The 27,821-nt window shown below is 48.3% G+C and overlaps 1 protein-coding gene across 24 annotated transcripts in view; it reads left to right on the plus strand.

Annotated features, from left to right (window-relative positions):
* MAP4 (microtubule associated protein 4) overlaps positions 1-27,821 on the plus strand; it is a 134,801-nt gene that overhangs the window by 72,343 nt on the left and 34,637 nt on the right. For 12 of the 24 annotated variants that reach the window (XM_036030409.1, XM_036030412.1, XM_036030408.1 and 9 more), the window contains 5 exons: positions 10,271-10,393; positions 11,800-11,913; positions 14,143-14,274; positions 14,815-15,870; positions 16,518-16,640. In XM_036030409.1, the coding sequence (XP_035886302.1) occupies positions 10,271-10,393; positions 11,800-11,913; positions 14,143-14,274; positions 14,815-15,870; positions 16,518-16,640 (1,548 nt within the window). Of the gene's footprint in view, positions 1-10,270; positions 10,394-11,799; positions 11,914-14,142; positions 14,275-14,814; positions 15,871-16,517; positions 16,641-18,768; positions 22,114-27,821 lie in introns of all 24 variants that reach the window. The other 12 variants (XM_036030401.1, XM_036030397.1, XM_036030402.1 and 9 more) reach the window with 3 other exon arrangements.

Consider the following 27,821-nt stretch of genomic DNA (forward strand, 5'->3'; position numbering starts at 1 on the left):
AGGCTGCTTTTCCCTCATCCTCACCAGGATTTTTCTCTAAGTAGGTGGTCCTGTCTCTCTCACGCCTCGCATGGGGACAGAAAGTGAAGAGCAAGGCCAGGTGTAGTTGTAGTGACTTCTGCCAGGTCCTGGCACATGTCCTTCTGGAAGTGAGTTCCCCGTAGTGACCTGTTTACATCTGAGAAGGCCGTCCGAAGGAGCAGGCCCAGATCCCGCACCTGCTGGCTCTGGCCTCCTAGGCGAGTTAATTGCCCTCTTAGATCTGAAGTTTCTTCCTCTAGAAAAGGTGAACTAGTAACAAAAGAATCCTTTGGGTTAAGGGGCAGAAAATAGGTTCCGTGTTTTGTAACCTGGTTGAAGGGGTTAGTGCATGTAAGACAATATTAGGATAATGATTAATGTTCACATAGAAAGTCTTTACAGATTTGGCCCAGTAAGAGCTTTTGCCAATAAATCATTCTGTTTGGCCATCAGCCCTTTTTCCTGTTCAAGGGATTGCGTAACGGTGTTTTCATTGGTGTAACTAGAACACATCTGGTGTCCATTGTGTCTTTGGAGATGTTCTATTTCTAGACACAGAATTGAAGGTGGAATTTTAAAAGAACTCCAGGTAAACTGGAGGAAGAGCTTTTGCTTTGTTAATTGTGAGGAAGTTAATTTAGGACTTTTGTCAGCAAAAACCCGGCATGGCTGGTCCTCCACTGAGTTTTCAGCAGTTGGGACGGAGGAGAAGGTGCAAAGCTGTGTAAATTTAAATACTGCCGGCTGACTCCCTAGAGACTTCGCTGAAGAATTCAGCTTTCTGGTTAATAAAAGCGAGTATTTCTGGTCTCCACTTTTCTCTGCAAATGAGGGATTCTGCCCGCGCAGCTTCTGTTGCTGTTGCTGGTGCTGAACGGCAGAAACCAGTACTTTTTCTCACACGCATCGTAGTCTTTGCATTAGAGAGTCACGTGTGTTTTCCAGTTTATTGTCTTTGGTTTAAAACTCTCTTGTTCATTTCCCATTTTCTAATATGAATTTAAGCTGTCACGCTGTTTTTAACTCTCAGTATATGTATCCAAGTCTAGTCAGGAGACAGAAACCATACAGCATCTGGAACCGGGAATTAACTGCCGAGGGGTAAAGAGAACTCGGAAGTGTGTAGGAATGGGAGACACGGGAGCAGTTACCACCCCTAGGACTCGGGCAGAGTACACGGAAAAGAAAAACTGGGAGGAGTACACTTCTCCCCCAGAGCTAGTTTCTCTTCCTGGATGTCCTCATTGGATGGTGAAGAGTTTTGCTGAGGTGCTGATGCAGGTCAAGGTTGGCAAACAGGAGGCTGTGTGCGGAATTGCTGTCAGATCACCGGGAGGCCAGCCGGGGGCGTTGGCGGGAAGTGCCTGGGAAGGTGCTCGTGTGAGTGCCCACGAAAACATGCTGGGGTGAGTACCATTGTGTGTTCTGCACAGCAGCAGAGCACCATGGGAGCAAGGTGATGGACTAGCAGCCAGGAAGCAGGAGGAGAAGGCCCCTCCTCCAGCAGCCTCCACTAAGCTTCATGTCATGCCAGCTGACAAAGGAGAGACGTTTAATAAGGTCCAGCCCCACAATCACAAGTAAGGCAGTGAAAGGGAGAGCGGAGCTGAGATGCAATAACCCTTTGGCTGCTGTTGTCAAGAGACTGATTGTGACGTTAATTTTTGACAGTGTATAGTAACAGGAAGAAGAGAGAAGAAGATGGTTAGAGTGTACAAGGAAACACAAAACACGTATAAAGAGAAAAAAGACAAAGCCATCACAGGTCTCATTTCTGCAATTAGTCACGAGTCTGTAATTGATATCAACGCCCTCTTTCTCCTCTGACCTATTGGAGAGTTCCCTTGCCCTCAGCTCACGTTTAGGCATTGTCCCCACCAACATCCATAGCAAGTCTGAGGCTGTTCCTCAAAAGGTAAATCGTTGTCTGCAGAAGAGAGTGTAGATTTTCTCCAAATTCCAGAAGTTTGGTCTGTGTTTCTCTGAATGGGGCAGTCTGCACCCCCATTCATCAAGGACACTTCAGGTATGTTGGGGTGAAGAAGTACTTACATGTGAAATATGTTGCCTGTGACATTCAAAGAAACCTACGAAGTATTGCACCTCTTTATGCATTGTTGGTGATGTAACTAACTTATTCACTTCGGGAGGGAAATTCTGACTCGCTTCAGGCCATTTGTTCTAAACACTTAGTTGATTAGAAGGGCCCTTGGATTTTTGCGGTTTACCTCCAGGCCTCTTCCTAAAGCCTCTGTGCTTGCTGCTTTCTGCTCCCCAGACCCAGTTAGCATCATGTCAGTGTAGCAGGCTAGAGTGATATTTTCTGGAACGTCAGAATGTCTGAGGTCTTTGAGCCGTATGAAGGTAGAACTGACGCACCCCCGAGGCAAGGCTCATATCCATGTGAAAGTGGGATGCTTCTGCTGGTCCTTGCCAATTGGTGGGGGGAAAAAAGACATTATCCAGGCCCCTACTGGCTCCAGTAAAGGTGCCCCATCTGGGGCATCGGCTGCCAGGTGGAATGATCTCCTGGTTAAGTTACATAGTCCACAGCCATTCACCAAGTCCTCCTGACTGCTGCACGGGCCACACTGGTAAATGGGGACGTGATGGATGTCCCACCTTCGTTTCTTTCAAGTCTTTGCTAGTGGCATTGTACTCTTCAGCTATCCCAGGGTTATGGTCTTGCTTCCAGTTAAATATCCTGGTTTAGAGGGGAGGTGCCAGTGATTCCCGGTTAGCCCCCCCATAGTGACCCTTGTCATTTGGGCCGGCCAGTTGGTAGTGGAGAGCTAATATGGGAGGTCGGCCTGTTGTCATGTATGTCTGCTTCCAGGTCATGCAGGAACCGAGGAAATAGCCACAAAACAGGGCCACTGCGGGGTCCAGGGTGAGTTGGATTTGAGCCAAGCCCTCCACCTGGTGCCTGACCACTGTTAGCCCTCATTTTGACCGGTTAGCCACAGTGGCATTTTGGGTCCCCAGGAATTAGTAATCCCCGAAAGGTCTGGGTATTTCCTTTTCTCTGATCCGCAGCCGCTCTAGTAAATGGCCTTTGGGGGAGCGTGGAAGACGGTTCGCAGCCTGTCCTTGTGGAAACAGCGCAGGACCCTTCCTGAGTAGGCTCTGGTTTGTGGCCTGCCTGGCTTGGGTCTGCAGCCTGGATGGCAGGTTATGACTTGACCAGATCGGCCGTTACCGTCAGAGGTGGAGCTTTCTTCCCCCTGTTGCACGGGCCGACCCACGAGTCGGTAGGCTGCTCGTGGAAACTGTGGTCAAGTAACTGCCACGCGAGGTCCTGGCGGGCTGGCGCATTCTGATTACCGACGCAGCCCTGCTGCCTGTGTATGGTAGATGGCACCTCCTCGTCTTGGCGAGTAAGTGCTGCCCCTGGGCTCCTACTTTTCCAGGATCCCATAATCCCTGCTGAATACAAGGAACCCACTGCAGTGGTGACATCCCCCAGGGTCCTACCTTGGGGTTATGACAAAGACTGTATGGCTGTAACGTGGGAAAATCCTGTGAAATTCACATTTCGGCGTCCATAAACACGGCCTTGTTGGGCAGCCATGCCTGTTTGGGCACCGCCTGTGGCCACTCCTGTGCTGCAGTGGCGTTAGCGGGGTGCGGCTGGACCTTGAACGATGTGGGAGTTTGGGGCACCGGCGCTCCCTGCCCCGCTCAGCCGAGATTCTGCGTGTAACTTCTGATCCCCCCACAGCTTAACCACTCATAACCTGCTGCTGACAGGAAGCCCTACTGATAACTTAAACAGTCTACGAACACATGGTTCATGTGTTACGTGTAATATGCACTGTATTCTTCCAGTAAGATAGAAAAGAGAAAAGGTTAAGACAGGAAGAAAAAACAGTATTTATTGAAAAAATCTGAGTCTAAGTGGAACCGTGCAATTCAAACTTGCGTTGCTTATGGGAACTGGGACAGACTGTATGGCCTTCAAAGCCTAAAATATTTACAATATTCGCAATACTCTAGTAACAATGGGATATATTGGCAGAAACCTGGGGGAACGTGTGCAGAAGCGAATTCTAAGGATCTTCGACCAAGGAGGGTGGAATGTAATTCTTTATTGGCTGGAAGTGGCTCGAGCAGATCACTGAGCTGGTGTACTGAAATTTGGACTCAACAAGTGACCTACATTTAATGAGGTAGAGATGCCAGAGCTTCCCTGGTGAGACATAAAGGGAGGGACTCAAAGGCTTGGGGAGACAGGAACATTGGGTGGATTGTGCATATGTGACCTAAGTTGCACAAGAAGGCTCAGAAGACACTGCTTTGACTCAGGCTCCGAGAAACGCATCCACGAGGGGAGCACCTGCGCCCTGGAGCGGCCCTGCGGCTGCTTCCCTCTGCAGCGCGTGCCTGTCCCCAGACCTGGGTCAGAGAACGAGCGTCCGTAAAGGACCAGCACTCCCCCCATTATTTCATTTGCTTGTTTTTAAATAACTGGTTTTTAAAAATTGGAATCTAATTCATAGGTTCTTTTATAGGGGATTTTTTTGTTAATATACTTTGGATTTTGTTTGTATTTTAAGGGTGCTAGAGATTTAGGTGTGCTTGTAACCAGAGGAGAAGTGAGGAAAGAAGGGATGAAAAAGCAAGCCTCGCTAGGAGGTTGGAGGTCTGGATTGCAGGGGCGGCAACAAAGGGCGTACGTGCGTAAGTGCTGTCCTTAGCACCGAGGTAGACATAGATTTCTCATATTCTCTAGTTTAGCTGTTTTTTTTCCAATTAAGATTAAAGGCGGAGATTACACTTCCCTCATAAGTAGGAAAGGAGGAAGTAGTGATGGACTTATATGGTTAACTTTGCAGTAGAGGAAAAGGGCAGTCGAAGAATATTATTTTCTGTGAAGTCAGAGCTTCTATGTTGACAGAGGATGCTGGACAGTAAACACAAGAACCTCTTTGGAGAACAAGACAGGAAGTTGTGTAAAGACGTGTGTTTTTATCACGTACATTCGGTGCGATAGTAAATCCAGTGTCTGGAGGTGGAAGGAGCCACTGAAAACAGCGTAGCGTTTACGGCTCACTCCTGCCAGCTTGGGCTGTGCTCTGGGCTCACGGCGGCATCTCGTACCTGTTCCCACTCTGGGAAGCAGCCTGCAGGGTGTCAGGGTGAAGCAAAACCAGCACACTCTGTAATGTGTTAGGGCATTTCCAAGACAAGCATGCCTGTTCGATTTATATTGAACCAACAAGAAACTGTTAACCCAAACGACATCCTCTCCATCCTGCTGGAGACCTTCAGTGAATGCTTCATTGTTTTCAGATATTGTTAGAACCCTGAACTCTTAAAAAAAAAAGTCTCCCAGCCGTTTTAGGGATGTGAGGTATTGTTAATCTCAAATTCAGAAGGCGGGGGGGAGGGGGGGGGGGGCTGTTTTTGCCTGTTGAGGGAAGAAAGACACCCTAATGTAGTGGGATGGGAACATTTCATTGAAAAAGTGGAGCTGGCTGCAAATCTGAGGAGTTGGCTTTCTTCTGTCGCTTAAACTTTTATTTTGAAATAATTTCAAATGTATAAAAAAAGTTGCAAGAATAGAGTAAATCAAAGGACTTGTGTATGGTTTTTTTTAGATTTGCCAATCAATAACATTTTACCACAGTTGCTTTATCATTCTATAATATATGTAGGGATGTACACATGCTATTTCCCCAGTCAGTTTTGTTTTAGCTTTGTAATAAATTAAGAGATTCTCACATGTGTTTCTTCCAGTGTCAACAGTAATTGAGAATGTCATATTCTGAAATTGTCCCATCTTTTCAGTGAAGCTCACTGGCCAGCATTCATTTTCTTCTTTTTCCATGTAATTTAAACATCATCATACAGTTTAACCCTTAATGAAATGTTGTATTATGTATTTTCTCTTTCTCAGATGGCTAAGTGTCTATCACAAAAGCATTTGTAAGCCCAAACTTTCACTCTGGTGGCAGGGGGCAGGTATTGGCGGCAGCTGCTAGGAGGGGGGTTGTTGGACATGAGTCTGTTGTGCAGTAGGCAGGGATGCCGACTGAGAGCCTGCACAACTGGAAGGGAGCTTGCAGGCCAGAAGCCAGTGTGATGCCTCATGATACAGATGAGAACACCGAGGTTCCATATTATTGAATGGGTTAACTGAGGTCTCTCCAAAGACCTGGGACTGGTACCTGAGTCTTCTGCCCCAATCTGTGGTTTTGTTTTGTTATGTTTTCTGTTTCTTTACCTTTTTTCTTGCCTCTGCAGATAAATAGCAGAATTCTCTATGGATAATATCTGTAAAGACTCTTTTAAATCATCAGTTCTCAAACTTTACTGTCAAGACAACTTTCATGCTTAAAAATTAGGAAACTTTTGAGGAAGGTAATATGTTCACCTTTGAAGTGATGGTGCACATGTGTTGAAATTCATCAGACTGAGCCCTGGCTGGCGTAGCTCAGTGGATTGAGCGCGGGCTGCGAACCAAAGCATCACAGGTTCAATTCCCAGTCAGGGCACATGCCTGGGTTGCAGGCCACGGCCCCCAGCAACCGGACATTGATGTTTCTCTCTCTCTCTTTCTCCCTCCCTTCCCTCCCTAAAAATAAATAAATAAAATCTTTAAAAAAAGAAATTCATCAGACTGTACAATTTAAAGATGTGCAGCTTATTTTCTTTCAATTGTACCTCAATAAAGCTGTTTATAAAGTTGTGAATGACCCCCCAAGAGCTTTTATTTGTATGGGTTATATCTATCAGTAGTTCCCATACTGGGTATTAACAACGAGAGACTTTTAAACTATCATTTAAAAATAGCAACAGTAAACTCAGGATTAGGGTTAGCTCCCCCAAAAAAGCGTTTAGTGGAGCTCAGCGGTGAGGCTGGTGTTCTGCGTCTCTCTAACGCCCTGTAGCCCTGTAACGTCGGCTCTAGCAGAGGACAGCGACCGTGCGCTCCGCCCGCCACGGCACTCCGTCTGCGCTGAAGGGTGTGACGGGCTCCGCTCCGCACGTACGTGCCCTTGAAAGGAGGAGAATTCAGATTAACTGGATTTTGTTTTGATTTGACATCAAATCTTGACGGATGGTGGTTTCGTCAAGGTGGTTGCAATGCAGGATCTGAAACAATGGACTTTTTGCGTTGTGTTATACTAAAAGCGATTGGTTTATTTGCACTTGGGATGGATCTTACCTGAGAGATTTATCCCGGCTTTGATATATAGAGATATTGCTACTTCATCAGTTGGTACTTTTAATATTTTAGTCACTTACTTGCCTTTTCTGTTAAATGCCCCAGTTTCCAAAAAATAGAAACTAGCCCCCGTCTTTTCCCATTTTACTTTTATAGGAGAACCAAGGTTTCTAGAGTTGTTTCCGTTGTCTTACATAAATTGCCTTTTGTTTTGAATTCCGTTTTTCATTCTTTTACCGAAATAGATTCTGGGTTGCAGTTATGCTAAAAAAAAAAAAACCCAAACCACACACATTTATTCTGAAGGCCGTTGCTACTGTGCAAGGGCGTCTACCTGCTTTTGCTGTGGATTTTGGGAAGGAAATGAGGTCAGTGGCAGTGAATGAAGTGGTGGGGGCGAGCCTCTGTCAGACTTGCTCCTGAATGACCGTGATGGAGCTGGCTCTTCTCAGCCCCGCTCCTGCGAGCCGCTGCGGGCTGGGCCGCAGCACCTCCACGCAGGGGCACTAGCCAGTGCCAGCCTCCACGCAGGGGCACTAACCAGTGCCAGCCGCCGCACCTCCGCACACGGGCACTAGCCAGTGCCAGCTGCAGCACCTCCGCACACGGGCACTAGCCAGTGCCAGCCGCAGCACCCCCGCGCAGGGGCACTAGCCAGTGCCATCTGCACCTTAAAGCCCCCGGTGCCCTTCCTTCTCCAGAGCGTGAGAGAAAAGGGCACCCACTTCTCTGACTCAGAGTCATGGGTTTTTTCCAAAGAGTAAGAAATATAAGCAGAATCACTAGCCTTTTAGCATTTATTCTAGAAATGCTAGACTGCCCTGACCGGTGTGGCTCGGTTGGCTGGGCAATGTCCCTCAAGGTGAAAGGTCACTGGTTCGATTCCCTGTCAGGGCACATGCCCGGGTTGCCGGTTTGGTTCCCCAGTCGTGTGGAGGCTACTGATCGATATTTCTCTCCCTCTCTTTCTTTCTTCCTTCCTCCCTCCCTTCCCCTCGCTCTAAAAATACATAAACAAGTAAAATCTTTTTAAAAATGCAATTCAAATAAAGAATTGTTTGAATTCTTTTGGGGCTCCTAATCTTTTTTATAGTAAATGTAAATCCCTTCCCAAGAACTTTGCTATGTAGTATGAACTTACTCACTTAAATCATTCATCTAGAATAACGAAAACAGAATAACCCTCACATATCTAAGACCCTCCCCGAAGACCTTTCTGAAGGAGTGCGCATCTAGGGTAAATTGTTAGGTTTCATTCTTCTCTTCTCTTTCCCCAAACCACTTCACGTAGGTGAAGTCAGATTCAAACGGTGCCGTGAAAATAGCGGGCGACCTTCAGGGAGAAAATTTGCTTCCAGAGGCAGCCTGTTAGGTTGGGCTGCGCATGAAGGAGGGGCAGTTTCTCCCGCCACTGCCCCTCCCAGTTTGCCTGGAGATGAGCAGTAGTGGTGCCCCGCAGGGATTTTTGAAAAACTATTTTAGAGAGAGAGAAAGGATGGGGGGGAGAGAGCAGGAGAGCCGGGGAGGGGAGAGAAACATTGGTTTTGTTGCTCTGCTCATTGATGCACTCACTGGTCGCTTCCCGTATGCGCCCTGACCGGAGATCGAACCTGCAACCTCGGTGTATCGGGGCAGTGCTCTGACCAGCGGAGCCACCTGGCCAGGGCCTCGCATAGGGATTTTAATTTGAATTTCTCTAACAACTAGTGATGATGAGTTTATTTTCATGTGCATATTATCCATTTATATAGTTTCTTTGGTGAAAATGTCCGTTGGAATACTTTGCTCATTTTAAAGTTAAGTTGTCTTATAATTGTGAATAGATTTCTTTTTTCCAAGTCTAATTTTTTTATTATTAGATTCAACAGACAAAGAATATTTTCGTAAATATATAATCAGAACAAGCAAATATAGGGAAACAAAATAAAAACTGTACACACAGTTCATTGAAGGTAACAAAAGGTTAGATTGAAATAGCTATTTTTCCCATATTAAATGCCTAAACACAGTTTTGAACAAATATTGTATGTACCAATATTTAAGTTATGTATAAATATTATGTTTTTAATCTGATAAATGAATTTGTTAACTTATCTAATGTAGATTGTAATTATAATTGTATTATGAGAGATTTCGGTCTCTTCTATATATAGATCCTTTAGTAGGTTAATGGCCTGCAAATATCTTCTCCCAGTTTTTGGCCTCTCTTCTCATTTTCTTAATGGCATTGTTGAAAAGCAAACGATTTAAATTTTGATGTCCAGTCTATCAATTTTTTCTTTTATGAACTGTGTTTTTGGTGACATGTCTAGGAAATCTTTGCCTAATCCAGAGTCACAGAGATTTTCCTCCTATGTTTTCTCCTATCAAGTTTTTTTTTTTTAGTTTAGCTCTTCACATTTAGGTCTTAAATCCGTTGGAGTTAGTTGTTGTTTATGGTGTGAGGTAAGTGTTCAGTTGTTTCCGTACCGTTCGTTGAGACCAGTGCATTCTTTCCCCCTCTGAATCATGTTGGCATCTTTGTTAAAAACCAGTTGGTCAGCGCTGTGTAGGTTTTGTTTCTGAATTCTGTCTTCCGTTTATCTAGTGTGTGGTCTGCACCACACAGTCTCGGTTACTGTGTATGTATAGGAACTTTCGTAATCAGGTGATGCAAGTTGTCCAGCTTGCTGGTTTTTCAAGTGTGTTTTGGCTTTTCTATGTCTTTTTTTATATTTCCATATGAATTATGTAATGATGTTGTTGGTACCTTAAAAAAATTCTGCTGGGATTTTTTTATTGTAATTGCCTTTACTCTATTGGCCTGTTTGAGAACTGTCATCTTCAGAATACTGAGTCTGGCATTTATGAACATAATATAGCTCCCCATTTCTTTAGATCTGGCTTTTTAAAAAAATTCCAGTGACTTGAAATGATGCTTTTGACAATTTTGTTCAACGTCAAGTCTTTGTCAAAGGCACTAGCAGGTATGTTTGCGTTGTTATATTGTACTACCTGTAATACTTAACAGAAACTCAACTGTAGTGGAGGGCAAAACAATGGCACTTTGTAACTTCTGTTTCATGTTCCTATTTGCAGGGTCTCCAACTGAATTCCTTGAAGGGAAAATAGCCTACCAGGGATATCAGAACAACCAGGACTGGCCAGAGGACACAAACTTTTGCTTTGAACCCGAGCAAGCGGTGAATCCTCTCCAGACCGGTAAGTGGGCTTATCTGGGGCTGCTGAACGTGAGCTTGATGTGAACGGGAAGAGGCCACAACCACTACTCAGATAAAAGCGTGCTAGCCCCGAAACAGCCTGTAAAGCACAGTCAGGGCGCAGCTGTTAACCCCGAACATGTCGGTGATCCTCACTCCCCGCCGTTTATCTCATCGTCTCATGCACACGCGCCTCCGGTCCTCTCCCTTCCAAAACCGGTTTTGAGGAAATTAACTGAAATTCATATTCATTGAACGTTAAGGCTTCTAAAAGGAATTACACTAATAGCACCATTTGTTTTTTTCCTTTTTATTGAATTCATAGGGGTGACACTGGTTAACAAAATTATATGGGTGTCAGGTGCACAGTTCCATGACACATCATCTGTCCACTGTATTGTGTGTTCACCGCCTCAAGGGAAGTCTCCGTCCATCACCATTTAATAGCACCATTTGTTGAGTGCCAATTTTTTGCCACAGTGCTACAGCCATTCTTTTTTGAAGATTTTATTTATTTCTTTTTAGAGAGGGGAAGGAAGGAGAAAAGAGAGGGAGAGAAACATTGATGTGTGGTTGCCTCTTAAGTGTTCCCCACTAGGCACCTGGCTCACAACCCAGGCATGTGTCCTGACTGGGAATCAAACTGGCAACCTTTTGGTTTGTAGGCTGGCACTCAATCCACTGAGCCACACCAGCCAGGGCGCTACAGCCTTTATATACATATTATTTTATTTTTTTTAAAGAGTTTTTTAGAAAGAGGAGAAGGAAAGGAGAAAGAGAGGGAGAGAAACATCAATGTGTAGTTGCCTCTCATGTGCCTCCTACCAGGGGCCTGGCCTACAGCCCAAGCATGTGCCCTGACTGGGAACTGAACTGGCGACCCATTGGTTCGCAGGCCCTTGCTTAATCCACTGACTTCACCAGCCAGGGCTATCTACATATTGTATATGTTTCCTACCTAACTGCCAAATACATATTATCCTCATTTTACAGAATAGAAAGCAAGACTTATACCCACGTTTTATAAAAATTCAAACTCATCCGTGGATACAAAAAGCATGAGCGTATCTGTCTAGACCTGGGAGCAGTAGCAGGAAGGGCCTCAGGGCGGTGGCCTCGGTGCCTCCATGTCCGAGCTAACCAACCTGGGAGCTCAGGTTTTTGTCTCCACTTGTATATGGGTTTTTCCTTTTCCCTTTTTTCTGTCATCAAACTTATAACAGACGCAAAGCTAGTTTCAAATTAGTGAATGTTGATTGATTTCTTATGTACAGTGACATTATTTCAATTTATTTAACGTACTATGACAACACACGTGTAACTAATCAGCATTCACTGGGTAATGAGGAATGCTTTCTTTGTGGTCGGTCACGTTCACTGGGACCGTGAATCCTTTCTTCGTTCCAGACCCCTTTCAGATGCACCATGACGACGGCCTGGGAGACCTGCTCTCCTTCCCCGGCGCACCAGCCGGCACTTCAGCCTTTGCGCAGCAACACGGTGCCCTGGAGGGCAGTTACGGTAGGTAGGCCTGCTCCAGCTGGGCGTATTTCCTAACTTGAGACAATTAATGTGGCCTCACCCCATCGCCTTCGAAGTGAACTTCTAAGCAAAGGCACGTTTAGGGGTTCTGGCCGGGACAGTGCTCTTCCTAGATCGGTCACGGGAGAGAATGAATGCAGTTGGGCCATCCGGGTTGCTCACCTCCTGTCACAGGATCTTGAATCCTGGGTCCTAGGGCCAGATTCTGTCCGCACGTTTTACCCCCTCGTGGCCTCGGGCAAGCCTCGTCCTCCCTGCACTTCGGTTTCTTCATCTGTGACATGGGGCCGGCAGGAGCTCCCCCCTGAAAGCCGCAGTGGTGATTGAATAAAATTATGCAAAACCACTTTGCACCATGCTCATGACACAGCGAACGTGAACAGACCTGGTTTATCAGTGAGCAGTCTCCTCATTTCTGGTTTTGTGTGACTGTTAACACGAGTGTGGCCAGGGTATCTATCGGAGGTGAAACAAGATCTACTTCTGCTCATCTTAGGTTTTGAGCTGGACTCTAACAAAAAGACAGACTAACAAGAGAAGAAAAGTTTACTAACGCATGTACCATACATCACACCAGAGAAAAGTCACTCAAGGTGGTTCTGTTTCTGTAACATCTTCAACAAAACGACAACAATAAATTTGCAGAGAAGTGACAGGGAAAGGAAAGCAAGTGGAGGCCTCAGGAGTGGCGGCCTGGGAAGGTGGACATACGGGAGGGACCAGCGGGTCTGTGTGCGGGTTGCGCTGGTGCCCTCTCTGGGAGGGCCCGAGTTCCATCTCCAGTGAAAGGATAATGTATATCCTGCCCCTAGGCAGAAAGCGGGGAGCTTTTTCTGGGTTTGCTGCTTCTTAATTGCCTTCAGCTCAAAATAATTTTTCAGTCAGAGAGGCACATTTTGGGGTGCCATATGCTGGTTCCCCTCGGTACCCAGCACCGGCAAGCCCACTTCAAATGATGTGTAGTACAGTTCTGTGTCTGTTAAGGTCCCGGCTGACAGTGCTTCACGGAGGCTTTCCTTTGGGCTCTCGGGAGGAGGCCAGTCAATGAGTTGACTTCGACGCTGTCCAGCTAGTCTCCTGATGCTTTGACTTTGGCTTTGACTCCTTTTTTTTTCCAGCTCGTTAGCTAGTGAGTCATTTAGTCGCATTGACTTCTTTCTTTACAGCATCTTCCTTCTCTGACTTATGCTGCCCCTGCTCCTCCGCAGCGGGAACCCCTGGCATTCCGCGCCAGACCGCCCCGGGGGTCTCCTCCCAGCAGAACTGCTGCTCCCCTTTAACGTCCATTCTGAGCACCCCTGCCGTGCTGGTCGCCCCGAGTCCCTGCTCCGAATCTCTCGTCTCGTGTCTCGTCTTGTTCTCCTGGTTAAGACCTTGAGGCACCTATTTTTTTTTTTTTTTGTCTCTTGAAGTCTAAATTTCGCTGGCTTTCCAGATCTTTCCCCCTCTTCCCTTGCTGGTGTGCAAGGTCTGTTTGAATCAGACAGTCTCTCTCGGTCCAAGAAACATTTTCACCCTGTTGGCATCTCCGTGTTTGTTCTTCCCTCAGCGTTCTCCGTCCTTGAAATGGGCTGTTCTCTCTCTCTTCCTGCTCTTGCCTCTCCCTGAAGCCTTTTGTGACTGTTCCAGTCCTCGTGGCTGTTTTAAACTCTTGTATCACCTAGTTTGTACGACATGTTTTGTATTATTTTATCTCTGTGAAAGATCTCGCCGCTCTCGCTAAATTGTAATAATCTTGATGGCAAGGGGCTATTAAACCCCCCATTAAGTCTGGCAGTGAACACCATAATAATCCTTTGACATTGTCTAGTTGTTAATAGTTTACAAAGCGTTTCCACAAAGTTGTCTTCTAATGTTCGAAAGGTAGGTATTAATCTCTTCTAACGAGGGAGAAAATTAAGACCCGCAATTCCTTGCTACATGTTATGTTGTATTTGTGATGCTGGGGCCAGAGCTCAGGCTCGGGTTTTTGCCTCTTTGTAATATACGCTCTGGGAGGGTGACCTGTGGCACCGCAGGGTGTGGCGACGTGGCGCAGCGCGTGCATTAGCCGCAAACTGGAGACTGTCAGCGGTGCTCAACCTAAAACTTCCTTGCTTTGTTTTGTTTGGTCCTTAGGTCTCCATCTTGAAAGCTTATTTTAAATATCAGATGCCTTTGCTTGTTGACTGAGTCTTAAACACATGTTTGTTTGTGTTTCAATACCAGGTCTGTTTCCCTGTGACACATTTGCGCCTGCAGGGCTTGTCCCTCAGATCTGTCCTGTGGGACCCCCAAACTCGCCCCATGCTGGCGTCGTCCTTTCCCCAGGGGCCCCACCGCCTCTGCAGCCCACGGCATGTAAGTCGTTCGAACCTCTCTCTGTCGGTTTGTGGTTACAGTGTCAACAGTCAGCATCGGTCAGCAGACGTATCTTTCAGCAGCATACAGCAGTATAGATAAAAATGTTAGCATGATCACAACTGCTTTCGAACTTAACTATTACTGATTTTATAGCTAGAGGAATGAAGTTGTAGTTGAGATATAAGACTTGGGATAAATGAGCAAAGAAAATCCCTTTTCAAGTTGGTGCAGATTTAAAATTCTAGGGGTTCCGCAGGTCCCCTTTCTGACACTAACTGTGTGGTGTGTTTTGTTTTTTTTTAACCTTGGGTTTTTTCTCTTTGCCTTTTCTCTCCACTATTTGTTCCCCCAGTAACGTGTTCTAAGTACGGGGACTGTCAGAGTAGGCAGATGCATTAACCACACAGCTTCTTAGTTCTATTTAGAGCATTAGGCTCACAAAAGCCAGATGTCCCTGCGCTCTAGGAAAGTGTGTTTTGAATGCAGAGCTGCAGGCAGACAGTGACGGGTCCTAAATTTCCAACGTGTCTCCCTCAGGGCCAGCCGAGGAGGCAGAAATGGCATCAGCAGAAGGCAGGGCACCAATAGAAGCATTCGAAATAATGATGGGACTGAAGTCTGGTGACATGGCACCATCTAGAGAAACAGAGGTGGCCCTGGCTAAGGACATGGCCCCAATCACAGAAACAGAGGTGGCGTTGGCCAAAGACGTGGAACCGCCTACCAAAGAAGATGTGGCATTTGCCAAGGACATGGCACCATCCGTCAGATCAGATGTGTCCGTGGTCAAGGACGTGGCACCCCGCACAGAAACAGAGGGGACCCCAGCCAAGGACGGAACACTATTCAAAGAAACAGGGAGGGTGCCGCTTGTAGAACTGGACTTCACGCCAGCGGAGGGCATGGGATCACTCCCAGGAACGGGGACGACACTGGCTAAGGACGCCGTGTCATCTGCAGAAATGTCCTCGGCCAAGGAGTTGGCCTTGTCCTCAGAAACAGAGGTGGCCCCGGTCAAGGACATGACCCCATCGCCAAAAACAGAGGTGGCCCCGGTCAAGGACCTGACTCCATCCCCCAAAACAGAGGTGGCCCCGGTCAAGGACGTGACTCCATCCCCAGAAACAGAGGTGGCCCCGGTCAAGGATGTGACTCCATCCCCAGAAACAGAGGTGGCCCCGGTCAAGGACGTGACTCCATCCCCAGAAACAGAGGTGGCCCCGGTCAAGGACGTGACTCCATCCCCAGAAATAGAGGTGGCCCTGGTCAAGGACATGACTCCATCCCCCAAAACAGAGGTGGCCCCGGTCAAGGACATGCCTCCATCCCCAGAAACAGAGGTGGCCCCGGTCAAGGACGTGACTCCATCCCCAGAAACAGAGGTGGCCCCGGTCAAGGACATGGCTTCACCCCCCAAAACAGAGATGGCCTTGGCTAAGGATGTTGCACCACCCTCAGAAACAGAGGTGCCACCAGCTCCAGTTAAGGACACGGAAGTTGTCCGACCACAGGGAGAAATACGTGAGGTTTCCCAGTTGGAACCTCTCCAGAATGAAGGGCGTTCGAGTGCACCTGCTTCCACGGTTTCACCAGGTACGGACTTACGTTTACTCTCGGTATCTCTGTCTACCAGGGTGTGGTCTCCGGAAGGGCGAGGGACAGGTAAAATGAAGCCAGTACTTTGCAGATCTGCACACACTCTGCTCTCCCAGACAGTTATTTCTCACCTTCACCCTCCTCCAGCGCCTTCTCCATCCTCACTCGCTGCTGGCCTTGGTTTTCTTATAATTTAGTAAGTGGTGAGGGAGGACATTTACACCCTCTCCTACCTGCTCGGCCTAACTGCTTGTGTCTGTACCCAGAGACTCCTGTTGCTGGAAGGAAACACCCCAGTTTCTGGTTAAGGCCGCCTCGCTATTTTGTGCTAGAGCCCATCGCTTCCTGCCTGCGTCAGCATATTGCCCTGGCTGTCCTCTCCTTTCTTGCCTCTCTCCAGGGCTTGTCCCATTCCACTGAATCTTTCCCACCAACATACCAACATTTCTTACTTCTCCCATCTTAAAAACAAACCAACAGAAGCCCTCCCAACTCTACCTTCTACTACCACTCCACTTGCAGCTGCCCTGGCAGGAGCCTTCCTTATTCCTCAGCCGCTGTTCCTGTTTCCAGTTTCTGGAAGGTGGAGAAATAGCTGAATTGTGCTTCTCTGAAACCTGTGTGGTTTTTACTGTCATCTTTAGAACCAGTCACAGCCAGCGGCCAAAAGTTCAGCTTGCCAACAGATGAGGCGTCTGTCTCGGAGAAACTAGAGCAAAAGAAACCACTCGGTAGTCAGCCTTCTGAGCTTCCTTCGGAGACGTCAGGTAAGTTAGGAGAATGAAGCAGACCCTCTGGGACCACCGAAACTGGGAGCCGTTGTTCTGGTGGTGTGGTGGTGATCAGCAGGGCCGTGTATGAGGCCAGGCCTCTTTTGTAGACGGGCTCTGTCTTGTCTAGGCAGCGAGTCAGCTTGTTACATACTTTTAGGTGACCACTACGTCAACTCAGGACACCTAAGTTTTAATCCAGGTCAGCTGTTCACTGTTGTGTCCTGCGTGGTCTTAAGCAGGTATTTAACACATTGTATGCGGGAAATGTATTTATACATTTTACGTTGACTGGTAGTAGAGCGTGCGATAAAAACTACCTGCAAACAGTGTGATAACTTGCCTCATTTACCCCGGAACGTTGCAGTGTTCTGGACACCCTTGCTGCTTTTAGTGTGGCTCGCAGCCCAGCAGCGTCAGTGTTGTCTGGGAGCGTGTGAGAAATCCGTGATCTTGGGCTCCACCTCGGACCTTCAGAATCATGATATGCATTTTCACAAGTTTTCCAGATGATTCTTACGCACATTAAACTTGGAGAGGCACTGCTCTCAGATACTCCCTAGTTTAAAGCTCAATTATTCAATGAACTTAAAGACTACATGCTTTTTACTGTGAGCCAGAAGCATGTACATATATGATCATCAGCTTGATTCTCGGCTTGCCTTTCCGTGACTGATTGGAATGGGAGCTGGAGGGCAGAGACCAGGACTGGTTTTGCGTACGGTCTCTAGTGCTTTGCACACTCTAGCGCCAGGACGGAGCAAAATAAACACTTGTATTTTTAAAAGATGTTGTTCTAGTGATTCAGCATACCAGTAAAAATGTATCAAGTTTTTATTGTGTACAAAATGGCACCTTACTAAGGAAGGCACACAGGTATTTAGGTCCGGGTCCTGGCCCTTGTGTTACTATGTTATAGCCTGGGTGGCTGTAATCCAGTAGTTCAGAATACTTCTTGAAGAAGTTCCCAGGCATGAACTCTGAAAGCAAAGATTTACATAATTGAAATAAGTCATATAACAGATGGCACCACGTAGCTGCTGATCAATTGCTGGATTAAATGTTGTGAGTGCTGTGGGGTGCAAAAGCCTAGCAATTTTTTCGAGAGAAGCGGTAATTGACCTGAGGTATTAAATGAAGGGTGGGTTTTGGAGGACTTTGGAGGGGTAATGGCAAAAACAAAAGATGCTGTTTAAGTATTTTAATAGTCCCCAAAGTCGTCTCATTGGGTCGGACTTGGCGAGCGCTGCCCTAGGCCTGCTCTTCGTGGGCTCTTTCCGGGATCCCGGGGCCGCACAGCCTGGACTTGGAGACAGGAGGCGGGACCAGCTGACTCCCTGAAACTTTTCCGGGGGTGTTTGTCCCCGGTGTTTGAGTTCATTATCCTCCTTGGCATCACACGGATTTCTCTGTCTCTGGGGAAGTACATGTAGGAACAGGACATTTAAATCTAGCACATTGTCTTTTAAAGTGGGATGCTCGGGTTCTGGAATGATGAAAATGTTTCTCTAACCAAAAGACTGATTCAGTATCTTTTTCCTTTTCCTTTTCTCCTCCTCTTTTTTTTTTTTTTTTTTTTTTAAGTAGTAGCATAAGCCTGGCCTTCTGGTCTATTTCCCAGAATTGATCTAGTTAGTTTGATAATTAAGTAGTATAATATTGGTGACAGACTTGTAGAATTATAAACTGCCCAAGATCATACATATTTCATTCAATTAATAAATAAATGTCACCAAAAACAGACAGGAGCTTACCATTTTATTGCAGAATTGAGAATCATGTACCTAGTAAAAATAATTGACATGTAAATAAGTATCAGTTGAGATTTGTAGGCAGTAAGTGCTTATTATAGTGGTTAGAAAATCTCTGTTTTTTTCCTTCGGTTTTAAATATTTTGTAAATACGTTTGAAAAAAAATCTTTACTTGAGATGATGACCTTTGTTAAATGTTTGCTAATCCCAGTTAAGGGTGAGAAATGTTTCAGAAAAAAACTTTTTCTAAATGAATTAGTATGTTGGGTGGTGAAAATAGACTACTTACATTGAGTCACTAAACAGACTTTTTTAAAGAAACAATAACAAAAAGTTTTCTTTGTGGAATCTTGGCCACCTCCCTGTATTGCAGGTACCCTCCCCGCACAAGCCAAACAAGTGTGCAGGCCCGGTGAGCGCAGGGCCGCCCGGCCCCGGCCCGCCAGGGGCCCTCCCGAGCTGCTGGGAGGCTCTTCACGGAAGACTCTCGACCCGGCTCTGGGCCCCTGCTCTGTGCTGGAGTCGGGCTGGGTCTCCGGCTCCTCTTCCTGTGGCGAGCCTGGGAACCCAAGGAGACCTTTTCACGTTGACTTCCTTGAACCCCAGAGGGATCTGGGCAGGGAGGCCTGGGATGTAGAAAGCACAGCAATGATGATGAAGAAGAAAAAGAAGAAACCAAAGCAGAAGAGATACTCTCCAGCCCGGTCCGGGGGGCCTTGGGGCGACGAGAATGCGAAGGAGCCCACAGGCCATCCCTGGGCGGCCGACTCCCAGAAACCGGGTGTTGTCCCCGGCCAGTCCGCCGCTGCGGGCGCAGAGTGTGGACCAGCACCCAGAGGGACCCTGAAAAGGGGGTGTGAAGCTGACTCCAGAACAGCCAGGCTGGCAGCCGAGAACCCTGTCTCAGAAGGCCCTGGTGTTCCTTTGTGTCCTTTGAAAGAACCCCCGAAAGCCACAGTAGATTCTCTGCTGAGTGTAGAGGCAGAGGTCAAAGGTCACAGGTCAGGGCCACACAGCCAAGACACGAAATCTCTGCCGCCAGGTGCATGCAAACCACAGACTGCTCCCCACCTGGAGGCTCCCGGGGATAAAGGCCAGGCAGTAGGCTCTGTGAAACTGCAAGGGCCCCAGACAGAAGTTTCTGCACACAAAGTAGAAACTCCTTTGGAGATCAGACCCCAAGAGGGTTGCTTCCCTGTCTTGGACCAAGAGGCTATGGGGAGATTTCTAAAACCCACAGCAGCCAAGGAACTGCCTAACTTGATACCCACTTTGACAGCCAGTCACCCATTAGACAGTAGTCTGAAAGAAGGGAATGGTGGAAGGGAGATGGCTAAGCTGCAGGTCGACAAGCACAAAGAGTTCTCTGAGGGAGCGAAAGACGTTCAAGAACTCGGCAAGGAAGCCTCTCCCAAGCAAAGACGAGAGATGAGCATCTTAGCTTCTGAGCAGCCACAGGACAAGGTTCAGGCTCCTGAGCCAGGGAGTGAACCATTTAAGAAAACGGCAGGTGATGGCAAAAGCAGGAAGGGAAAGGGAAGTTCTGGGAAAGTGAGAGCTAGTTCCGGGAAGGTGAGAGCAAGAGCTGAGCTGCCGGTCCTTCCAGACAGCCCCGGGGACGGCACAGCCGTCCTGGCCCCCGGCGAGCCAGCCCCTAAACCCGAAAGACTGACTGCCGGGGCTCCGAGTGCGGGGCTGGGGCTGGGCCCTTCCAGGCAGCCGGAGGTCGCAGCTGACCTCCCCGAGGCAGGGGCCGTGCGGGCGCCTAAGGAGACAGCTGGTCCCAGTGTGGCGAGCACCCTGCAGGCACTGATTCCTCTGGGAACTGGGTCAGGCGTGACTCAGACTTCCGGTGCCACAACAGAAAGAGGAGCCGTGGCCATAGATGTGGGTGTCAGCAGCCAGGGCAAGGAAGGAAAGTGTCCTTGGGTGGATCATGAGGCAGCTCCCTGGAGTTCTGAAAAGCCTAAAAAAAGAAGCAGTGAAGGCAAAAACAAAAAGTTTAAAAATAATTATTCCACACAGCCTGCTGGGGTGGAGAGCAAAGAGGGAGTCCTCAGCCCGCCTTTTGCAGGGAAGGACGGAGGTGCCGGGGGCACTCCCCACCCAAACAGGGATTTAGGGCTCGCTTTCCCCCTGAGTCACGAGCCTTTGTGCTCCCAGACTTCGAAGGCCCCCACCGTGGGGGTGACGGACCGAAAGGGTAGAAATGTTGAGGTTAATTCTTTTGAGCTTGGGGCTGCTGGTGGGAACAAGACAGACACAGTCAGGGATCCTGCTGTCAGTGAAGTGGCTACCAAGGTGGCAGACGGGAGCCGCCAAGACCAAGCCCCGGGGGCCGGACCTGTTCCGTCAGTGCTGCCGGGGGAGCGGGAGACAGATGCAGCCGTGGGGCACGCTGCGGTGGCTGACAGACCCACTAAGAGGAGTAATGATGGGAAAAGTAAAAAGGCTAAAAATAGTTTTCCTGAGAAGCACACTTTGGAGAATAAGGCAGATGCGACAGAAAGACATGTTCCCGTGGAAGCCATGGGGGACCTCAGAGCAGAAGGAATGGGCTATGTGGATGAAAATAGAAACATTACATTTGCCTGCCCCAGAGCACCACCAGAGGTGATGACTATGCAGCCAACCCCTCTAAAGGCGCTGGATTCGGCAGCCTGTGAAAAGCTGCCTACGCCCACTCCTCAATTAGTAAAGGGAGGTGATTCCTTCCCAGACGCCTTGGCAGAAAGTAGGCAAGAGACAGCTCTGGCCCAGATTTCCAAATTATCAGTGGTCGGTAATTGCAGCAAAGATGGAGTCCCAGATCAAGGGAGATCCAAGGCTCCCTCCTCTGCTGTGCCCTTTGCAAGCGCAGGGGGAGGTGCCCTGGCTTGTACAGCGGCCCCAGAAACAGTGAAGAGTCCTGGAGATAACCATGTAAAGAGCAGAGGTGAGCTTGCTGACCCCATGAGAAATAAAGCAGGGGCAGACGGAGGGCCTGTGGCCGGAGAGTCTGCGTCCGTGCCCAGCGGTGCAGCTGAGCGTGCTGTAGAGAGAAGCACAGAAGCAGCAAAGGAGCGCCCTTCTGGAGCGCCCGCCCGAGACCAGAGCCTGCCGGGTGAGCTCGGAGGCCTGGCAGTGTGCGCAGACGGGAGTGACTTCCCAGCACACCCGGTCAACAGAAAGAAGGAGTCCGAGGCGGGTTCCGCTTCAGCGGGTGTTCCCGGCGCACTGGGAGGCAAACCTCAAAAGCCCCGTGTGTGCGAGGACCAACGTGCCGACGGCGGAGAGTCTAGGGGCCCAGCTGGTCTGGGTACGGCGGTGGGTAGGACTCTTGCGCCTCCAAAAAGTGAAAAGGATAAATTGGAAGGAGTTAGCCCGGCCTCTAAAGCCCCAGAAGGAGAAGATGTTTCCTCGCCAGCACCCCAACTCCAGGCAGGGTCCTCAGAGGGCCCAGCGGGAGCGACCCCCTCGAAGGTGGTAGATGACTTGGTAGTGACTGCTTCCAGGGGTCTTCAGCCCCCGGGACCCGACGGTAAGATCTTGGAGGCACCTGAGCAAATGACAGAGAAACCTGAACCAAAGGCCCTGGAAGAAGGGAAGAAGGCAGAAAAAAGAGCGGCGGAGCCGATGAAAGGCTACATGAGGCCCACCAAGTCCCGGGGACTTCCTCCGCCTCTGCCCAAGTCCGCGGCGCAGGACCGAGAGAGGGCCAGGCCAGCCAAGTCCGGCGGTAGGAGCCTGCCTTGGGCGCGCGTGTGCTTGTGGCTTTGAGTCCGAGTTGGGGAGGTGGAGAGCTCGCGCTTTGGTCCCCTCCAGGCTCTAATCATCTTTGTTAGTCGGCGATGTGTTGGCATGAAGAACGTGTAACTGCTACTCACATGTTTTCTGCAGCCGAGGCATGTCGTGTGTCCAGCTCGAGGGCGCCGGTGACCTGGCTGCACGCCTTCCTGCCCAGCAGGGAGCCTGGGTCTTCGGTGAGGTGAATTTCAAACAGTGAATTGTTGAGCAGAAGGCCTATCACCAGCCCCTGTCCTTAATTTAAAAAACAAAAAGTGTGCCTTGTATGTGTAAAGTCTACAGCCACATTTTAATCACTGTTCCGTGTAAGGAAGAGAAAGCATTCACATCCAGCTGTGGGGGGGGGTGGATTTTATTTGTTAGTATTATACAGGGGTGGGGAGAAGTAGGTTTACAGTTGTGAGTATACGAAACAGAGTTTATTATTGTATTATTATTAATTGTTGTGTTACTGTATTGTATTAACTGTAAGCTTACATGCCCCACCCCCGTATATGTATCTTGTGCTGGTGGCAGCAAATATCGACATAGTTTTCAGACTAAATGAAAATGCTGGCTGGCACGGTAGTCACGGGCTTCACTCGTGTTTCTCGTGGTGGCGAGTGTCCCCCAGTGATGAAGCCACACCACCCAGTTTGTTGCTCACAGCCGCTGGCCCACGGTTGCCTGCGGGGCAGAGCTGGGGCACAGCCTGTACCCTAGTTTCTGTGCACGGGCACGTCTATGGAACGTGCCCGTCTGGGACTCCTCGTAATTTTGCCATTTTGGGGCTCTAATCAATTGAGTAGTTAGAAGGAGATTAAGAAAGGCGATTCCTTAAAGATTTAGAAATGCTAGCCTTTTTGTTTCTTAAAAAATAATCATCCCTTTCCTGGGCCTAACCTTTAAAAAATGGTTCCTGGCCTTTGAGGTTTTTCACAGCCTACAAATGATACTACTTCTTAATCGTTGTTTCCCAGCTTGCATGGTATGTCTACTAACTCAGAAATGAAGAACAAAACAAAACAATAACGCCAGCTGGCCTCGGCAGCCAGCTAGGCTGTGGGGGTGGGCGGGGCCTGGCGTGGGGCGGGGCGGCGTGCTGCACGGCGGGACTTGCTGCTTCGGGTACAGCCTGTGCTGTGCATGGGTTTGTGCTCGGTGAGGAACAGCCGCTGTGTGGATGGAGAATGCTGAAGGTTGTTATTTGCATGCGGTACTTTCATCTTTTCTGTTTTCACGTTCCTTCTACCAGCTACCTTGTTGCCAAGGCAGAAAACCAAGTCCGGGGTAGGGGGCGTTCCAGCTTCCGTTAAGATCTCCGGTGTTCTGTCCGCCTCTGTAGCTTTGGTTTACAGATTGGTTCTCTCGTCTCAGCAGTGATACGAGGGCAGCGTGTCGGCTTTCTGAAGTGCAGCCATCTCTTTTTGCTCAGTATCTCCCAAGAAATGTAGAAAGGATTTGTTCCGATTCTGGAGGAAACGAGGCAGGTGCTGTTTTCCTCCCCACAGACAACCAGAGCTCACAGCCTCTTAGACATCCTTCCAGACCGTTTAATGCAGAAGGAAGCAAGGCCACGGACAGTTCCCGACTTTGTATAAAGGAGACATGCCACACACACTGCCGTGTGCCTTGCTTTGTAAACTTACTGGAGAGCTCTCTTCAAGTCAGCGCAGGGCAACAGACCATTTTTTAAAATAGCTGTATGGTGTGTCCCTGTCAGGATATACCCTAGAGTCTTTCACCACTTCTTTGTGGATGGGCATCTGGGAGTTTTCCCATTTTTCTCATGTAGAAACAAGGTGCATAAACTAGACTCGTATGTACAGGAGGCTGTAATCGAGCGAGTATAATAAAGGGCTGTGGGGGCGCTCGAGTCCGAGGCATATATATGCATTCGTGGTTTTGATCGGCGTTGCCGCGTGGTCCCCCGCAGAGCCCACGGAGCCCTTCCCCTCCGCCAGCGCCGGCCGGTCAGCACCGTGCCCCCGCTCTTCCTCCACCAGGGCGGCTTTTCTCTCTGTTTCGTGGGCTGACGCCATTGGTGAAAGATTATTTCCTGGCCTAGATTTTGTGTTTTACTTATTAACGACTTCCTTGTCTATTACCGAGTTTATAAAAGGCATCTCTGCTGTTTATAAAAGTATTTTCTCTTTAATTTTTAATATCGGCTAGGGCTTATAACCCTCTTACTCTTTTTCAGAGTTTTCCTGGTTATTCTTGTTTATTATTCCACATAACGTTGAGGATTGGTATTTACAATTCTGAAGGGGAAAAATCCGGTCAGTCTGTTTTTGAAACCACATTAAATGTGTAGATGACCCTAGGGAGAGGTGGTGTCTTCTGTGTTGAGTTTTCTATCCACCAGCATAATAATGTGGCGTGTTCGATAATGTCACATGTCCAGGTTTATGTGTCCTCGTCCCTCACTGGTATTTCGATGTTTTCTGTAGACAGGTCTTGAGTATTTCTAGAAGGGCTCATTCCAAGACGCCCAGGGGGCAGGGGATGCGCGGAGCAGAGCTCGGGCAGGCCTGGGGCTCTGAGGCAGGGGACCGGGCGGGCTGGAGAGTACCTGCATTTGGGGTGGGAGGCCGGGCAGGGCGACCCCTTGCACCCACACACCATGGGTTCACGCGGAGTCTGATGTTGCGCCCGGGCCGGTTCCAGACCTGGCCTCGCTAAACTTCTCCTGTGTTCCTCACTTCACACCATTCACCCCGACTGCCCTGTCCCCGGGCTGCCGGTGGTTCTCACAGAGATGGTTGTCGTTTGCCCTGTGGTCTGGTGGCGTCGGCCACGGTTTTCAGCGTTCAGGCAGGAAAGATTTTAGTAGTATTAATAAAAATACTATCAACTCCCATCTATTTCTTGAAGATTATATGCCTAGGTGTCTATAGCTAGGTAGGTAATAGTCTCACACACACACACACACACACACACACACACTACAGTATTATGAGGGACTGTCCATTTACAAGTGAGAAAAAGATGAAAGTTGGCAATTAGTAATTTTATTTATTTATTTTATAATTTCCTTTTTTCTTTTTTCTTTTCTTTTTCTTTTTCCTTTTTTCTTTTTTCCTTTTTTCTTTCCTTTTTCCGTTTTTCTTAAACTCTTTTTTAAAGAGTTTATTTTATTTTATTTTTTAGAGAGGAAAAGGAGGGAGAAAGAGAGAGAGAGAGAAACATCAATATGGGGTTGCTGGGGGTCATGGCCTGCAACCCAGGCATGTACCCTGACTGGGAATCGAACCTGCGACACTTTGGTTCGCAGCCCACACTCAATCCACTTCAATCCACTGAGCTACACCAGCCAGGGCAGTAATTTTATTTTTTTATTTAATATCTAAGCACGAACCACGATACTTTTCTAGTTGGGGAAATGGAGACACAGCATGAGGACATAAACTGGGAATCAGAAGCTACTTGGGGATTAGGATCTAGGCCCTTTGACTCTAACATCTTCTACTCCAGGCAGAGACGTGTGTGGTTTATTCACGCGGTCTTCTCCGTGCCCAGCACAGAGCGCTGCGTGTATGTGGTGCCTGGTGACAGTGTCTGAATTATGAATGAATCACCTTTTGCTTTGGAAGCAGGGAAAGTGAAAACTGGGCTAAAGGCTCTTCCTGCTTAACGTTTCTTCTCTTATTTATTCATGTCACTCTTAAGTTGGGGAGATGTCAGCAGAAGGTTTCTTCACTTACTATCCACGTTGCCCTGAGCAGGGGGTACTGAGCTGCTTTGGAAACTCTGAGCTCAGCGTGCCAGAAGAGGATTTCTCACGGGTGTGTGTGTTTTGTGAAGTGTGAAGGGGTGATGTCTGGTGCGTGCTGTTGCTCCCTGGGAGCCGAGGGGGCCGAGAGTGGCGGTGTGCCTGTCACGCCGTGCTCTGAGGGGGACAGCTATGGATCCCCGCGGATAAGCCCTTCCTTGTACAGTAGTGACAGCCTGGTCTCCTTTTTTTCTGGCTGCATTTCTTCTTCTGTAGTTTGCCTGAGCCCATCAACTGTCTTCCAGCAGCTGGGAGTGTGAGTTTGTAGTGAGAAATTCTCTGGGTGTGAAACTCGAAGTGATTTATAAAGCCCAAACCTTAACAGTTTCAAGGCCCTTGTACATAAATAAAATATGTATAGCAGATGAAAAAACGATTGGTAATTTTAGAACTTGCTACGATTTTACAACTGGAGAAGTGCCCATTTGGTAATGTCTTTTCCCAACAGCAGTGCCATTTGTGAAGTGCCTCCCTTACCACTTCCTTCCCACGCAAACTCCACTCTCGGGCTGCTTTCGTCTTGCTGGCTGTGTGCATATTAATGAAATTTACTGCCAGTTCTGTATGTCACCCAACTAAAAAGAAACTTGTTAATGCTCAGCACTGTCTTAAATTTTCTCACCCCCAACAGTCCTGTGCTCCTATTCACCTTATTTCAATAAGAGCGTCTAAATATTCTCTGAAACGAGTGCGGCAGATATGGGTTATTCTGCTTTAAAAAGAGGTTCTCATGTTCCCTCCCCCCTCACTTGTACCCTCTGGCCGACAGTAGCATTGGAGGATTCGGAAAACCAAGGACCAACAGCTTCTGATGTGGGGCACTGAAAAGGTACTTATATCTCCTTCCTTAGAAGGCGAGCAGGAGTTCTTGCTTCCCAGGGTAAGGTGAGCTAGCAGAAGCTGAGGTGGGGGGCGGGGGCGATGGGGGTGTGTTAGGCTTCCTTGATGAGATGGTGTTTTCCTTAAGTCACTTGTCTCAGGTTTGTGGCGCGGGCCGGGCCAGCGGTGCGGCTTCCATTTTTGTAGGTCCCCGCAGTATGTGAATTGCCTTGGGCGAGGATCACATAAATCAGGCTCCTAGCTTTAATTTTTTCTTTCTGTTTGTGTCCCAACCTTTTAAAGTTAATCAGGGAGAATCATGACTTACTTGATTCTATTGTTCTAAGAAATGTTTCCGGAATCTAGTTAGAACATAGTTTTGAAGTATTTTTTTGCATATATGTTTGAATGTATAAACACAAACACCGTTTACTTTCAGATAAGCAACTAGGTAGCAACTTCACAACCTTCTGCTGTTGTTAGTACAATGTCATCAATCATTTTGTAATCGCTAGAGTTATTGACTGTCATTGTAAGGTAACTCATCAGACAGTTTTCCTGGTGACAGTAGTAGGGAAATTTGATCAGTCTGGAACGTAGCTTTGTTGCCTCGGTAACTGATAAGAGAGAACGCAGAGCTCCCAGTTGTGGAGCATAACGAAACCAAGGACTAGCCCACAGCGCAAGACAAAACCAGGAACTTGTGCAGGTGCATCTGCTGAAGTCCGCCCTGCAGGCTGAGCCAGCGCCCCAGAGGGCCTGGCGCGTCCTGTAAGGTCTGATGAAAGAGGCTTAGAAACCACCTTCGGGCAGGACCAGGTGCCGGGGAATCCAGGCCTGTTCCTCAGAACGTACCTTACACATCCTTAGCCCGAGGGACATTTCAGGCCAGCACCTGCCTGGACAAGCTCAGTGAGGGGAGCGGTCAGGCCCACACCCAGACTCAGCCCCCAAGGGATTCCTCCATCCCGCCACGAGCAGAGCCTTGGGAGAGCCCGCTTAGTGAGTGTCACGCACTGTGCCAGACCCCTTGTGGCAGGGACGGGCCCGTCTTACTGCCGCCTTTC

Source organism: Phyllostomus discolor, chromosome 7 (genome assembly GCF_004126475.2).
Source record: "Phyllostomus discolor isolate MPI-MPIP mPhyDis1 chromosome 7, mPhyDis1.pri.v3, whole genome shotgun sequence".
NCBI lineage: Eukaryota > Metazoa > Chordata > Mammalia > Chiroptera > Phyllostomidae > Phyllostomus > Phyllostomus discolor.